General features: G+C 39.2%; 2 protein-coding genes across 2 annotated transcripts; both read right to left on the reverse strand.

Annotated features, from left to right (window-relative positions):
- Window positions 1-1,250: 1,250 nt before the first annotated feature.
- LOC133529976 (protein psiQ-like) lies at window positions 1,251-6,231 on the reverse strand. The gene is made up of 5 exons (XM_061867768.1): window positions 5,641-6,231; window positions 3,653-5,574; window positions 3,300-3,454; window positions 2,485-2,594; window positions 1,251-1,547 (listed from the first exon to the last, which is right to left on the reverse strand). The coding sequence occupies exons 1-5, from the start codon at window positions 5,702-5,704 to the stop codon at window positions 1,339-1,341; spliced, it is 2,460 nt and encodes an 819-aa protein (XP_061723752.1). The 5' UTR covers window positions 5,705-6,231; the 3' UTR covers window positions 1,251-1,338.
- A 719-nt stretch (window positions 6,232-6,950) lies between these two features.
- LOC133530408 (uncharacterized) lies at window positions 6,951-16,367 on the reverse strand. Its single transcript, XM_061868317.1, has 11 exons — window positions 16,274-16,367; window positions 14,600-14,875; window positions 14,181-14,405; window positions 13,357-13,528; window positions 11,990-12,134; window positions 11,533-11,593; window positions 10,986-11,078; window positions 10,357-10,527; window positions 9,439-9,654; window positions 8,509-8,695; window positions 6,951-7,136 (listed from the first exon to the last, which is right to left on the reverse strand). Exons 1-11 carry the CDS (start codon window positions 16,341-16,343, stop codon window positions 7,007-7,009), a joined length of 1,746 nt encoding a protein of 581 aa, XP_061724301.1. The 5' UTR covers window positions 16,344-16,367; the 3' UTR covers window positions 6,951-7,006.
- Window positions 16,368-17,330: the final 963 nt, after the last annotated feature.

Raw genomic sequence — 17,330 nt, forward strand, 5'->3', positions numbered from 1 at the left:
AAAACTTTTTTTCATATGGTAATCTTGGCCCCCAGACTCAGCCGCATGCAAAATCTCAGCGCGCTCGGACCAACATTAAAAAAAGAAAAAAAAAAAGTCGGCCATTTTGAATTTTTTTTTGATGCAGTTTTATTTGTCTCGTGGCCCTCTATGACATTTGGTCGAGCACCCCCCACCTATCACGCACCGTTTGAGAGTTGCCATACAAAAGTAAACTGGCCATTTTTCCGCCATCTTGGATTTTTTCCAAATTTTTTTTTTCCCATAGGAGTCATTGGGGCTCCGAGATACCGCGACCAAAATTTCAGAGCGCTCGGACCTTTTTGAAGTTTTAGAAAAAAAAAAGTCGGCCATTTTGATTTTTTTTTTTCTTATTCAGATTCCACTCGGAGCCCTCTATGACATTTGGTCGAGCTCCCCCGACCTATCTCTCACCGTTTAGCATGTGGGGGATTCGAAAAAAAATCCCATACAAATTTTTTTTCGAGCTAAAAAAAAAAAAAAAAAATTTTTTCGAACGCGGGGGCCCATATGTACCCACATGCCGGTTCTCGGCGCTCTCGGACCGTTTTGAAATTTCGGCGCCATTTTTAGTCGGCCATTTTGAATTTTTTTTAATGCCATTCCGTTTGTCTCGGGGCCCTCTATGACATTTGGTCGAGCACCCCCCACCTATCTGTCACCGTTTAAAAGTTGCCATACAAAATAAAAGTGGCCATGGTGTCCGCCATCTTGGATTTTTTGCAAATTTTTTTTTTCCATACCGATCTAGAGGGCCCCGAGATTCCGTGACCGAAATTTGAGCGCGCCGGGACCGACTTGAAAATCGGCCGCCATTTTGAATCCGCCATTTTGAAAAAAAAATGGCGGCCTCCGAAACTGCCCAGGGTCCTCTGTGACATTTGGTCGAGCACCCCCCCACTATCTCCCACCGTTTAGCCGGGCCGTCAAACATTTTTCTGTCCCGATCCGGTAGACCGAATGTCGGATTTTTCCGGAGGTCACCGGACCGCCCCCTGTACGACCGTACCAAACTCGAATCCCCCCCGCGCCTCCTTCCGGGAGAACAATTCGTGTCGATTAACGTTCGGGCTGCAGCTTTATATAATATAGATAAGCATAACTCAACGAAAAATTACATATATTTTTTTCTGTCCCTGAAAAGATTTCTTATTTTTTTCGCCCAGATAGAAAAATTCTTCAAATCAGACACATTTTATCTAGTTTTAAAAGAATAAAATTGTCAAAAATATAAAATCGACCCAATTTAATTGTTCAAGGATAAAGAGTTTAATAGCATTTGCCTTTGTAAGTAACAGTAAAAAAACAATCGTAATTTTAAATTCTTTCTCTCAAAAACGTTGGTTCGACTCCTGCGCATTCTGTAGAGGTACTGCTGAAGCAGTGCTCGCGAATCATGATGTCCTGCTCGCACTCGCAGATATGGCATACGTCCCTCGCTGTCCCGTTCGTAGCGCACTTGTAGCGAGTGTGCTGGTGTGGCGCGAGAGCTATTTTTTCGACCGTCTTGTTGACTGTGGTGCGGGCTGCGAGATAAAGTGTTAAATAGTAGATCGTGTCACAAGGGAGCAAAATTACCTATTTACGACGAGGGCGTATATTAAATCCTAAGCGTAGTGAGGAAGTCAAGTGTTAACGCCCAAGATGGAAATAATTTTGCTATCACGTGAGACATACTGCTTTTCACATGTACGACTGAAAATTATTGTTTCAAAATATTATTTACGCTTTTTTGTATGCAAAAAAATAAAAATAGTGTTAAAGAGCAGAAAAGTGCCACTTCGATAAATAAACAAATATAGATACTTTCTTAGTATTCTTACACTAATTGATTATTTCCCACGGTACAGGCTACACGGTACAGGGTACAGGCTTGTTGTGGGTACTCAGAGAAAGATAGTCTCCTAGCAGGAAAGAGCAAGCCCTTTTCCGAATACTTAAGCAACATTGAGAACAAATTTTCCCAAACATCACAGTTTTAGTTAGTTCCATCACATTCCTTTTCAGAGAATTGGACAGACGTAAATTGTAAAATGTTGGGTCCCCCGCTTTGTTTTTTTTTTTTTTTTTTTATACTACGTCGGTGGCAAACAAGCATACGGCCCGCCTGATGGTAAGCAGTCTCCGTAGCCTATGTAAGCCTGCAACTCCAGAGGAGTTACATGCGCGTTGCCGACCCTAAACCCGCCCCCCCTCGATGAGCTCTGGCAACCTTACTCACCGGCAGGAACACAACACTATGAGTAGGGTCTAGTGTTATTTGGCTGCTGTTTTCTGTAAGGTGGAGGTACTTCCCCAGTTGGGCTCTGCTCTAGATCTGGAATGACATCCACTGGCTGTGCCCTACGACACAAGGCCAGATGACATTCACAATGCCCATACCTCTCTTTTGGACGTAGTTTAAGGACGTACCCGGGTCCCGGGTTTGTAGATCCACAACGGCCATATAACAAGTAAGCTCACCTCCGCTGCTTCTCATGTAAGAGAACCCAGTAGCATTGCATTGCGTCGTGTTTAAAGATCGGCAGTACTCTCTTTTGTCATCCCCGACAGGACACAGGCATTGTTGGCACCTGGAAACAAAACAGAACACAAAGTTGTTTGTAAGTAACTGGTTACGACGCGTGTCCCGTGTGCGGAGAAACATCTCGTTGTTCTACCATCAAAACTGTATAACAACTCTTTTACTTTTCGTGCTGTTCGGTTGTGGAATGCTTTGCCGTTAAAACATCAGACCTGCTAAATCCCATTTTCAAATTTACTTTGTAATCTCATTACCTGTCGCCTTAACTTAATTGTATAATATGTGTATGTATGTATGTATTATATTAAAGTATATAATAGTTTGCGTCTTCTGTTTCTTAAATTATATGTATTTCAGCACTACATGTAGTACAACCATCATCTTAGAATTAGACCAAGACAAGTCTGCAGCGATTTTGATAGCACACGCAGGGCAAGTGTCATTTTAAACGTCAAACTTCTATGAAATTATGACGTATAAATAACATTTGCACTACGAATGCTATCAAAATCGCTGCCGACTTATTTTGGTCTAAACTCTGACGACATCGTCAGGTGACAAGCAAACCTCACTAATTACTAAAAAATAATTTTAAAAAATCAACCTTATTTGAGTAGTTATATGGTTCATTATTGCAATGAACTTGTGGTGATAATTAGTGAGTTTTGCTTGTCACCTGACGACATCTAAAATTGTAATTTACGATTATGTTCTAATAACGACTTTTCGAAACTATACTGTGTATTTAGCATACCCTTTAATATACAGAGATCCTGGTGTACATTTTGTAGCCGTTTCATTCGCTGATGATGTCATATTGTTGTAAATGAAGCATTTTTCTCCAGGTTCTGAATTTTGCGTACGCGGGAAAGAGTCACCGATGCCTAAACTTGTGTTTGTAGGGGTATCCTGAAAATTATATTTTAGACTAGTAAGCCTGTAATAACGCTAGTAAGAAGGGTATGCTTGGCAATTGGTCTTTATTGCCGACTGCATTTAAATTAGACGATTTTTATGAGCCCTCGGATGAGCTCGATTGGGAGTTGAGGATTTTAAATCATTTTATCAAATCGATCATTAAATTTAACGAATTACGAAAGTACTCACAATGCGATACTTTTTATCCAGTTTGTTTTCATCTCCTTCACGAATGGAGTTGGAACATGTCGCATACATTTTAAAACCCATCTCAGGACACACGCAAAAGTGCCCATCGATAGTAAACTGCTCCCCGGGGAAACAATGGTCCAACTTCTTTTCACTGACATCTCCGTTATCTGGGAGTTCTTCTATAATGCTGTTGGAATACTGGTATATCTTCTTCCACGTGGTATCAGCCTTTTTACAATCGTGTTTAGTACAAACTCTGTCACTTTTCGTGCCGTCGGGAGGACAGATGCAGATGTTGCATTCTTCACTGAAAAGCTTCCCAGGAACACAGGCACCAGTTCGGAGGAAATTGTCTTCGCAGATATTCTTAGTGCACTTTGCCACGTTCTTGATGCCGTCACTAGGACATAAGCAAATGTTGCAGTCGACCTCGTAATACTCTAACGGATCGCAGTCAAAATTGTCTGTAGCGGTCACCGCTTCCACGTCACCGCAACGGTTTTTTGTACATGCTCTATCCTTTGACAGACCATTATCGGGACAGATGCAGAAATTACAACTAATTTCGGTTAAAGATCCAGGGGTGCATGTTGGTAGTTCTTTAGCCACGGGGCCATGAGCTTTTTGAGCTTCTTGAATTATCCGTATGGCTTCGCAGTCGTCATAGGTGCACCAATCAGGATCAATAGTTCCATTTTTTGAGCAGAAGCAAGTGTTACATTCAAATTCTACGAACGTGCTTGGCATACAAGGTTTATTGAAGTCTATGTTAATTTTACTCTCTTTAAAATCAAACTTTAATACAGGATCTTCGAGGTTTAATGACTTCTTAACGGCTACTAAGCAAGATTTCTCTTTAGTGTGGCTATCGGGACATAGGCAGAATTTACCGTTTTCTACAAATATTGAATTCTGTTCGCATGTCAATGCATTCGAGGTTGTATCAAAGGCATGCACGTCTAGTAGTTGATGATTTTTAGAGTCTTTGAAAAGTTTTTCTAGGGCTAGTATTTTGTTTCGATATGAACAACCTCTTGTGCAGTAATCATGATGCGTTGAACCGTTGCGAAGGCAGAAGCATTCCGTGCAGAACGGTACCATTTCTCCTGGACTACAAGTGCTCCTCACGCTGTATTCGTAGAAATATGTCTTTAAACAGTTAAGTTCTAAGCAAGTTTGTTGATTAATCGTTCCATCTGGATTACAATGGCAGTATAGACATTGAGGCAAGGTGAATTGGTGAGGAATGCACATTTTTGTTTCTGATGTTAACGCTTGAAGAACCTTAAATCTAAATGTGCCATCACACACTTCTTCAGTGCAGGAAGAGTCACTATGTACTCCGCTACTTGGACACAGACATACGTTACAATCATTTCTGTAGAACGAGTGAGGTGTACATGTACGTGATAAACTTTGCTTTGGTTTGGATGGACAAGTTTCTATACAATTGTTAAGGCTGAAGATTCCTTCGTCAGAACATAAGCATTGGAGACAGTGGAAGACATACAAAACACTTGGTTTGCATGTGTTTTTGTTAGATGCCAATAGGTCAGATATGGAGGGAGTTCTTAAGGCGGTACAAGAACTATCTTTGACGCAGTGTACATTGGCGGTTCTGCCTGACTCTGGACAGACGCAGACATTACAGTCGACGTAGTATATTCTTAGCGGAGTACACCAGTGTCCTATAGAATTAATGGCTTTCGTGGCTGGGGTTGTTTTTTGGTCCTCCGAACAGTTGATATTGTTGCAGAGGAGTTGTCCGTTGTCCTGGCAGACGCATTGACTGCAGCCATGCCATACCGTTTGACCAGGCGTGCAGAGCTTGTGGCAGCTGGATTCAGTCCACTGGCCTTTACCGTCGCAGTAGCATATGCGGTCATTCAGAAAAAACTGCGTGTTCGGAACACACGTGCCTTCGGAAAAATGGAGAATTAACGGAAAATAGGCAATCAGATAATGGAATAAAGAAAGACACTTACGAAAATTGCATCTTGCGAGCCGAAGAAGACACAGTAAAGTTAGAAATGTCACGATCTTGAACATTTCTAACTAAATACTTCCAAAATTTCAGACTGTTAAAAAGTTAAGTTAATTAGGAAATTTCACGCACCATGTAAGCTAATAAAAAGGTACTAAAATATTTATTTTTAATTTTACCCGCTACATTAAGTTTCTGGAATTTTTAATTAAGGCTTTTGATTATAAACGATATTGACAATTACAAGTTGAATCAGAAAATTTTATGATCCATGCGACCGTTGTTCCCAATACATTTGCAAAAAGCTGGTATATTTTCTTTGACATACGAATTTGACCCATAATTCCCTAATAACTAGGTTCTTGTTGTTCGGTCGTTGAGTTCATGATTTGTTGCCCTGCCAGGGTCTAAGTCCAGCGCAATATTGCAAGGGCAAAGTTGACATCATTACTCTAGAGGTTATCCTAATAGCTCAATTAATAATTGGTTACCCATACGAAAAAACGTTTCCCTCAATTCGTAACTATTACCAAAGTTACCAGGTGAGAAGAAGTGAAAGAAGACTACAATCTTGTACCAACACTGAGGGATATCAAGAGAAATCTTAATAGTCCATACTATGTTATATAATATTTATAATATTGTTGACGACCGGTTTGGCCTAGTGGGTAGTGACCCTGCCTACGAAGCTGATGGTCCCGGGTTCAAATCCTGGTAAGGGCATTTATTCGTGTGATGAGCATGGATATTTGTTCCTGAGTCATGGGTGTTTTCTATGTATTTAAGTATTTATAAATATTTATATATTATATATATCGTTGTCTAAGTACCCTCAACACAAGCCTTATTGAGCTTACTGTGGGACTTAGTCAATTTGTGTAATAATGTCCTATAATATTTATTTATTTCTATTTTATTTCAGAAGTTTCCAGTGTTTCCAAAATACAACCGACCGCAATGTCTTTCTTGGTTCTAAAATTCTCAGATTCAAGTAGTATATTAGAAAGTTAGAAGCTACTTTACATCTCGTAAAAATAGTCAAATTACATACAATAAAGGCCCTCGTAAAGTTAATCTCGTCTGTGTGTGAATAGGATCCTGACCGAATTATAACCCATATTTTTGAAGTTTTGGCTCTAATTGCCGCGATCGATATTTGATCCCAACATATACAAAACGTCTGCCTGTGACCACGAACGTAATGTCACGTTCGAAACGTCAGGCCATATAATAAACGTAAGTTTACGCGATTAAGTCCCGTATTCGTTTTAAAACTATATACGAAACGTTCTCATACTAAATCAAAGCAGGTAACCTTTAATCGGTTTAATAACGAATATATTGCTAAACATGTTTAATCGTTGCGTTCAAAGCCCGTCTCTCTCCAGTTGTGAGCGCAGCTTCTTCAGCCGCTGCACCTCGGTGTGCTTCAAGCACCGCATCAGGGTGCAGCGGAGGGTGTTATCCTTCTGGCAGTAGCAGCGGTTACAGTCGCGCCTGGGAACATATTTATGGATATATTGGATATTGTCCATTATAGGACGTTCTTACACTGCTTAACTAAGTCCCACAGTAAGCTCAAGAAGGCTTGTGTTGTGGGTACCTACTCAGACAAAACAAAACTACACATAGAAAACATCCATAACTCAGGAAAAAATGTTTGTGATAAACACACAAATGAATGTCCTTACCAGGATTCGAACCCAGGACGTAATGACCAAATGACATGACAAAATGTACGACCAGAGTTCTAGGCACCAAACAAAAATGGAAATAACCGGCCAAGAGCATGTCGGGCCACGCTCAGTGTAGGGTTCCGTAGTTACTCTTCCGTCACAATAAGCTAAACTGGAGCTTAAAGTATAGTAAATTGTTAACCAAGGGATGAAACGGTACCTTTCACCCGAGTTAAACAAATAGGCAAATTTGCATAATCAGTACCTAATTAAAGTAAGTCTTTTTACTATGAAGGGAAAACTTTTTGCGATAACTCTAAAACAGCTAAACTGATCATGTCCGCTATAGTTTTCATTTAATGTCTTTCTTAAGCTCTACTTCCACGATTTTTTTCATATTTTTTGGACCTACGGTTCAAAAGTTAGAGGGGGGGACACATTTATTTTTTCTATCGGAGCAATTATCTCCGAATATATTCACTTTATCAAAAAATGTTTCTTGAAAACCCCTATTAGTTTTGAAAGACCTTTCCAACGATACCCCACACTCTAGGGTTGAAGCGAAAAAAAAATTTCACCCCCACTTTACGTGTAGAGGGAGGGAGGTACCCTAAAAAAAATTAAATTTTTAGATTTTATTGTACGACTTTGTCGGCTTTATATATTGATTTATATATCCATGCCAAATTTCAGCTTTCTAGCACTAACGACCACGGAGCAAAGCCTCGGACAGACAGACAGACAGACGGACATGGCGAAACTATAAGGGTTCCTAGTTGACTACGGAACCCTAAAAACGGAAGTCTGCGTTACTGACGCCTGATAGAATTTCCATTTCGGAGGAACCCAATCTTGTTTAAATAGACATTGTCCGTCTTTTTGGTTTGAGGATGACTCACGAAACGGTCCGGGTCCGGGCCAAGGCTTCTGACTTCTGACTCATCTTTTTCTATGACGGGTGGTCAGTCAGCACGTGATGATTTATATAGAAAACTAAACTATCAGACGCCTCGGACATTCCAGCATGGGTCATCCTTTATTCGACCATGCTATTCTTATGGTAAAGATAAATGGTCATAAATTCATAAAGATTATATTTATTTTTCAAGTAGGCATATTACAATGCGCTTATGAACGTCAAATAAAGCTACCTACCTAGCTAATGTCGCACATGCTGTCGTGTATGGACTTACTTATAGACCATTCCCTTCGAACACTGACGGTTCTCTTTCATATCCAGGTCCAGAGGTGCTTCATACTGAATGTCTCTCCTCCCGTTTGGAGTGCAGTTAGACAGGGCTTCACACTTAAGTAGGCCTTTGATGCAAGAACATGAGATGCAATCCTGGGTCATGTTTCTGCCCACTTCACATTTATTTCCTAAACAAAAAGAAAAAGTCAATACGTCGGGAACTCTCTTTTATGTTATCCATTATGTTATGTTGTTCATTGTCGCTCAATTTCTCGGAGAAGACGAGATCGATTTGGAAAATCCTTTTTTCCAAAGATCCCGTTCATGAGATGCTAAGAGAAATCGTGGGAACTTTTTAAATATTATAGGCACACCTACTTAGTGCTTTGGGTTTTCATAGTAACTCTTTCTTTGCAAACACTATTTGATGAAGTGGAACTGTTGATGAAGTTCGTAAAATGTTTGTTTTTGTTAATAATTATGAATGGCAGATCATCGGACATTGAACAGTTACAACTCCACTTCAAAATAAAAGGTGACAACTAGTAAAAAGGACACTTACCAGACGTATTCCCTATTCAGGATCATGATGTTTTATCATTTATTGTACTTTTGGAGTTCAGAAGAAGAGTAGGAGCGTAAGAAGCTGGGCTTGGCTCGAAAATCATTATTAGTATAAAGTCTTCATATTCACCAGTTACATCTTTAGCCAGTATCCTATTAATATTATGTTCATAGCAAGGGCACAGAAGATCATTACACATCAGGTTCTTATTTGCGAGGCAGTCGCAAGCATCGCTACCGAGTGGGGTAGGAAACTCCGGGGGTGCAGTTTGATGACTGGTGAGGTAGTGAAGGTACGTAGTTGCTGGAGCTCTGTGTTGGAACTAATAAAGCGGAAAATCCTCAAGTATAAAGAGTTCATACTTACCAGTCAAATCTTTAGCCAGAATCCTATTAATATCCTCATAGCTTGGACATAGTAGATCGTTACACATAAGATTCTTATTTGCGAGGCAAATGCATGCGTCACAGTCGACTCGATAAGTGACTCCAGACGTGCAGTTGGCTGACTGATGTGGTAGTGATGGCAGTTGCTGGAGCTCTAAGAAAGAGTAGGAGCGGAGGAAATTGGGTTTTGTTGGGTCTGCGAAAGACATTATTAATTAGCTTTCAATGCAAAGTTTCGTTAGACTGAGAAGGTTTATGTGATATAAGTACATTATTTGCTCTTAACTACCAGTTCTGTTACGCAAATTGGTGTAATTTGAAAGCATATTTTTTGCTGCAGTAAGTGAAGTCATGGTAGTATCTGGATATCTGGATAGATACCACCTTGACTACCCTAGGTCGGTTTTTTAGCGGCTGCGCGCTGGTAAACCTTTATATATAGGCCCAGGAAGACAAATCTGGCAATGCGGCCAGCCTTCTGGGTACACTGCACGTCGGCAGCGACTTGGGGGATGTTTTTTATGCCTTTACTTCAAATTTATTTGTAGTCTGTATTATTATTATTATTAAGATTATTTAAAGTTTATTGTTAAAATTCTGTAAAATATTATTTAATATTTTTTTTTAGACAAAGCTTAAAAAGTCACTGCAAAAATTGCCAACAATTTTGCTTAGTGCTGAACCTATGCGATTCACATCACTGAGTGCCCACGTTTCATAAGTATACCACATATTTAGTCTACATACGTATTAATATTTATTTTAGGTACCTCCACAAATTTTTCTTATCAGTGAAGATTTTTTATTCATAAGTCAAACAATATCGCTTGTCAGAAAAAAAGGGTGTGAACGAAGTATAAAAAACAGCCTTACTCTTAAATATACTAAAACCACGTACACTTATTAGCCAACTTGCAGTCCGCAGTATTTCCACATACGGGCCTCTGCTTGTCATCGCAGAAGCACCTCTTGCAACCCCTCTTATAGAACTTTCCCGGTGTGCATTTGTTATTCACCTCTTCTAGGACTTGACTCTTTGTAGTGTTTGTCCTGCTTTGCCTGCGGTGAGCTGGAATGTTCTTAGAACGTAGGTAATAATATGAATTTGACCCCGCTTTGTTCATATATTTTATATGGTGCCGTTTATGTTTTTTTGTGGGCGGAATGTTCACAGTTTATCTGGCTAGTTTCCGCTAGAGTCTGTTCGAAAAGAGAAGAGTTGTGAAATGTATTGGGCCCCATACATTCCACGACTCTTCTCTTTCCGCACAGACTCTAGTAACGTTAATTTTGATTTGTAAATAAAATAATACAACATGTGTTGCATAACACATTTTAATACTTATGTGAGTATTCAATGGGTAATTAGTTGACTTAGTTTCGCGGCAAGTACAACATATCTGTGTTAACATAGAAAGTGTCCCGAGCATCAGTGAATAATAATACTTATCGTCTTATTTTTAAGGTAGACGTCAATTGTCAGGACCGTGTTCAGCACTGGAACCTATGCATTATTTAGGTACCTACCCAGCAAAGCCTCAATAACAGCTAGACAGCAAATTGCCGCAACCACCACCAGTCCTAGCTTCACCATGGTTTCACAATCAATTGCAATTATCGCTTATTACTGCAGTACCGCTGTTTTATGACTGTTAGACTATAATTCACGAATTGCCCGCTCGATAACTCATAATGGGCTATTTTAATGTAGAGTCAACTGGACTGCGATTACAGTAAAATTGCATCAAAATATGCATACCTTCACATCAACACCACATAGGCGTCACGTATCATGTGAGGTCACAATATTAACAATATACTGTACTGGATGCATTTATCTTATGTAGGTATACGAGTCTTTCGTAGATTTAAAATCTGTGATAGTGCAAAAAAACTAGATTTTTATCCGGTATATTATCTGGTCGGCCCTGTTAAATTCAGACGGGAGATCTAAAATCTTTTTGAAAAAATACGACTTATAATTATAATGCCGTTATAAATTCAAATTGTAAGATCTGTCTCTTTTTTAGGGTGATTCTCTTGAGACCCCACGCTAGCGTCTCCCGAACTATACGGCTGCTGCTGGACGCAACATTTTCCATATCGCTGACATAGACGCCGACACTCAAAAGACGCTAGAGTTAGACCAAGACAAGTGTCCATCGATTTCGATAGCACACGCAGTGCAAGTGTCATTTTAAACGTCAAACTTTTATGAAATTATGACGTATAAATAACACTTGCACACGTGTGCTATCAAAATCATTGCAGACTTATCTTGGTCTGACTCTAGTGTTGTGAGGCCTTCTGGGCCACCCCACACTAGCGTCTCCCAGGTCTATGGCTGCTGCTCGACGTACAGTAAATAAAAACAGCGCAGTGATACCATTTTTCATAGCGTTGATGACTAGATGTGGGGCCACTTTTTCAAAAGCAATTTAATATTAGACGTAATCCAAGATTCAAAACTACTTAAGCTCATTTATTAACAAAATCTTAATAATACACATTTAAAATGAATAAAATTAAGCTTTCCTTCCTGCCTTTCGCAATGTATAGTCTACCCAGTGCTTCCGTATCCTGTGAGAATGGCTGACTTGCGCTTTGTTGAGGCAACTCTTCATTGTGCATCGGAGACTGTGGGTTTCTGTGCAGAAACACTTGTTGCAGGATCGCCTGGAGGTAAATAGAAGACTGTTAAGGCATGAAATGGTGCCTTTCTCGTGAGTTAAACACTATTTTTCATTTCGAATACGATGTAAGTAAAATACATTTGCATTTTAATAAATACGGCTAAGTATAAATAAACTTCAGTAGACTTTCAGTTACCAATTTAGGTAAAAAATATCGTTATTTGGAGCATTCCAACAAATTGTCTACCGTGGTCCCGTACAAACGTAAATTTTTTGAAGATTTGCTGGTACAAAAGTTTTCTTTTCTGTGGCTAATGGTCAAAAATATGCACAGAAAAATAGTCGCCTGCTTTGAACGCCGAAAAAAAGTCACAACACAGGAAATAAAATGTGTCCATACGGGACAGCCCGTGGAATGCTCCATTCATGGAATGGGGACTTAATTATCAAAATTGAAATCGTAGAACCAATCCATTTAAAATCAAAATTGTAATTGCTTCTTCATCCTCCCGTTATCCGGCATATTGCCACGGCTCATGGTAGCCTGGGGTCTGCTTGGCAACTAATTGCTAGAATTGGCGTAGGCACAAACTTTTATGAAAGCGGCTGCCATCTGACCTTCCAACCCAAAGGATAAACTAGACCTTATTGGGATTAGTCCGGTTTCCTCACAATGTTTTCCATCACCGAAGAGCGACTAGTAAATATCAAATGATATTATAAGTTCCGTAAAATTCATTGGTTCAAGCCGGGGTTTGAACTCGCAACCTCCAGATTACAACTCGCACGCTCTTACCGCTAGGCCACCAGCGCCTTCAAAATTTTGATTGCTTGTCGTAAAAAAAAAGAAACGTAAGTAGAAAGTACAGTGCTCTAAACCAGAAACGTATTATTAAACGAGGTCTATTTCCGAAAATACGATCTTAGGATTTTCAGAGTTCAAAGTCGAAACATATTCACCTCGCAGAGTATACATAAACGCTTGACGCCTGGTGCATGCGAATTAAAGTGACAGTCTTGTGACAGATGCACTCCAATAACCAAGACGATCGTAAATGTCGTATCAAAACCAGTTGAAAACCGCAACTAGTTGTTGAATCTGAGGCCCTTGAACATTCACTTGTATATCATGCTCGGGATACATTCTTTCCTTTCTCCTCGATCTGTACATGCTTCTTAGGCACACAGTTGGGTTTCGCTTGGCACACATTGGTGCCATGCACGTATTGACATAGCAAGCACATAATAATACCAAGTACACTCACCTATATATCATCCCTGGGGTACATTCCTTCCCTGAGTTCTCCTCGATCGGTTCATGCTTCTTGGCTGGCAGACAGTTGGGTTTCGCTTGGCACACATTGGTGCCGCCTACGCATTGACATAGCACGCACTCCAGATTTTTATCTATAATGTCAAGGTCGTCGCATGGTTGGCCTGTAGATCAAAATGGCAACATACATCGGAATTTAGGGAACAAAATTCCATTGAAACAGAAACAGATAGAGAGTTCCTAAATCGATGAATTTAACTGTCGATACTTTTCCCATTTACTAATGATCGCTTCAACTATATAGCACATTCAAAAATAAAGTGAACTTTGAAATGAACATTGAAGACACGGAATATAGGTATCCGGTATTAGTTTCCGTTGCTAGAAATTATAATACAAATAAACTAGAGATTTACATACAACACTTTTATTCTCTTTCTCTCTATTTCCTTTGTAAATAAATAAGTAAGTATGGAGTGCTTCCTCCATACATCAGGATTCTTACAAAAAATCTTATTATATTCGTTGTCGACATCTAGCGTCAAGTAGCGGATTTTTCAGTACCGCTACTAGACACTATATCGTCGTTGCGCTTCTCAAAGCTGATATGTGTTCGATTTTTGATTGACAAATAGTTACCTAGAAACAAAACACATAAAGTATTAATTCGTTTCGCGCACATATCAGATTTGGTAAGCGCAACGACGATATGTTCCATAGTTAAATGTGATCGCCATCGATGACTGAATTAGAAAAATTGGTTCCTGATCACCGGTAAAATTTCATGGTGTAAACAGAAATACAGAATCTGCCGACCTGACAAAGCTTTCGCCTTAACTCTGTGCACATCATCATGACTAGGACAGAGCAGCTGGCCACACTGAAGGTTCCCATTAGCGAGACAGAGACAGGTGTTGCAGTCGACACGATAAGACGATCCGGGGGTACATTCGGAGGATCTGTGCTTCAGAAGAGGGAGGTTGTGTTGTTGCGAAGGAGAATATTTACTGTGGTAATGGATGGCCTCGTGTGTGGTTGGTACTGTAACAAAGCCAATAAAATGTGTAAAGTTATTTGAAAATAGCGTCTTTCTAACCTGAGCTTCGAAGATGACAAATGCTAGAACGGTTTGGGTACAAGCCGAGCAAGGGCGTCGCCAAGCTGCACGGGTTCGCACATTTCACCCGAACATACATACCTACATTGTAATAAAAGCTTATAAAATAAACACTTACGTTTACTAACTGTATTGCAGTCTGCAGGACCACAAAGCAGCCGCTCCTCCTCACTACAAAAGCATCTTTTACACCCATCCCTATAGAACTTCCCCGGCACACAGATATGTTTGGTAGACTTCCGTTGGTCCTCGGATTGTCTCAAGCAACCCATTTTGGTACACACTAAATGCGAACCAAAAATGCAGTGACAACTATTACAGTCCTTCTTGTATAATTGTCCTTTGACGCATGCTTCGCCATCATTGATTTCTGTTGTAGTATTCTTATTTTGAGCTGAAAGCAATAACTATAGTTTAACTCTTAACTAAAGTTACAGTCTACACTTAACACCCGCTATCTCCAGTTATCCGTGAACAAGATGCATGTAACTGTGTGGAAATAGGGAGCTCAATCAAAACAATATGAAAGGTAATCACGGTTTATATCCCGGTCGATTTAAGTGTAGTGAAACCAACCGTGAATCATTCAAAACTGTTAAGTTAGAGTCTGTTCGGAAAGAGAAGAGACGTCGAATGTATTGGGTTCATACATTCGACGACTCTTCTCTTTTATTTTCAATTTAATTTAAATTAGAACAAATTTACTCAAGTTATTGCCCATCAAACTATACGCCGGGATGTGTTCCTAGCCAGCCGTGTGTTCCAAGTTGAATGTAAGAACTTCGCTTTGCTTCGCTCACTTGTTCGATAATGTAGATAAAGCACTAAGCAGTGTTACTGTACAATGTACAGTAACACTGCTGTACAGTCAGCGTCAAATATTTTGTAGCAACCAAAGTAGCCAAATAGTTCGGTACACCATATATTTAGTATGGTGTACCGAACTATTTGGACACGATGACTGCTACAAAGTATTTGACGCTGACTGTACATAACTAGTAGTTCGCCCCGAGAACTCGCGGTTCGCCAAAAAGATAGATCAATTGAATGTACTTAGGGTCGGCAACGCGCATGTAACTCCTCTGGAGTTGCAGGCGTACATAGGCTACGGAGACTGCTAACCATCAGGCGGGCCGTATGCTTGTTTGCCACCGCCGTAGTATATAAAAAAAGTCGGCAAAGGATCAAAAACCGCGTGCGACTTATTGCCAGGTCTGATAGATTTAAGTCACCATAGAGATTAAAAATTAAAATACATTGTATCTGTGGTAAACCGTAATCTTTCCTGTCATATACTTACCTACATTTTGTTTATTTTATTTCGTTTTTATCTCGCTAATTATTTTAAAATCGTATATTAAAAAACAACATTATAAATGTGTAAACCGAGCACTTTCATTTGATACCAAACTCAACCATACTTTCATGCAAATAAGATGACCAGAATAGCAAGACCCCTCACAAATAGCTTTTTGGCCTTCTGGGCTCTTGTAGCTCCAAGACTCCTTGATCGAGCAGGCTCATAATTTAATGACTAAAATATTATGTCCTCAACTACGCGTTTACATAATTTTACTAAAAATAGAACAAATTTACTTAAGTTATTCTCCATCAAACTATTCTCTGGCTCTGATAGTTCATCTTCAGAACATCGAAATGCCGGGACGTGCCCCTAGCCAGCCGTGTGTTCCAATGTAAGAACTTCACTTCGCTTCGCTCGCTCGATTGATAAAAAATAGTTTATTGACATGATTTAATTATAAAGAATTATTTTACTTATAAATTTACTTACAAAAAACTGCTTCTGTTGAGGAAAAACAATACAAAGTTAAAATTATTAAAATATGTGGTTTCCTAGCCATTGTTGTACATGTAATGTTAATTTTAACACAAAAGTATATACTTACAAGTTTATAGTCGTTCACGTTATTTAATTCTAAGTCATAAACTCTTTAATCTAAGACAAATAAGTTAATGGCTTTTATCGATTCTATTTCTTTTGAAGGTTAAGGCGTTATCTTTTTCTACTGCTTTTTCAGAACATTTTGCTGATGAGAGGGACAAAATAACATTTTTTACTCGTCGACTAAGCTGTAATGGTTGAATTAAGATTTCGTATACTAAACTATAATTGCGTACTTTTTATGTATAGACTCAAGTATAAGATTCCTTTCGATACGCTGTAGTCAACTATAAAAAAATAACCTATCACGTGCCGCCGCGTCCCCATAGAAAATACCAAATGGGCGTGGGGCGGGAGTCGTGCGTTTATGTCTACATTTTTGTCTACTGAGATACTTACCAATTTCCACTAATTATTTAGGTTTTATAGTGAAAATATAAAAATTATTTTAAATGACTTGTAGAAAAAGTGTTCAATACAATAGTGATATCAAGCTTTTCAATATCTTACCTTAATTAGGCAACTCAACAAGCTTCGTTGCCTAAACACGGTACTCGACTGAAAAGGTCTCTATTATATCTCGATTGTATAAAATACTTTTCGTAGTCTATGGATGTTACTATATTAAGTGTGTCACATGCATAATATATACTAATCTATGGTCACATGTGCGTTTATGACTTTTGAAGCAATTGTTTCTACAATACAACCTAAAATAAATAATTAATTTGAGCTATCGTTTCGTTTCATCCTCTTGACCGCGGCGAGCTGTGAATGGTCAATTTTATTATAGTTGACTAAACCGTTTCGTAATGGATATTCTAGATGAGTTGGGAGCCCAATACATAAAAAGTACCCAATAACAGTTTGGTATACGTTATCTTAATTCAACTATTACAGTCGACGAGTAGAAAAAGGTTTATTCATACTACACTTAGGTGTATGA

The sequence above is a fragment of the Cydia pomonella genome, chromosome 22 (genome assembly GCF_033807575.1).
Source record: "Cydia pomonella isolate Wapato2018A chromosome 22, ilCydPomo1, whole genome shotgun sequence".
Taxonomy (NCBI): Eukaryota; Metazoa; Arthropoda; class Insecta; order Lepidoptera; family Tortricidae; genus Cydia; species Cydia pomonella.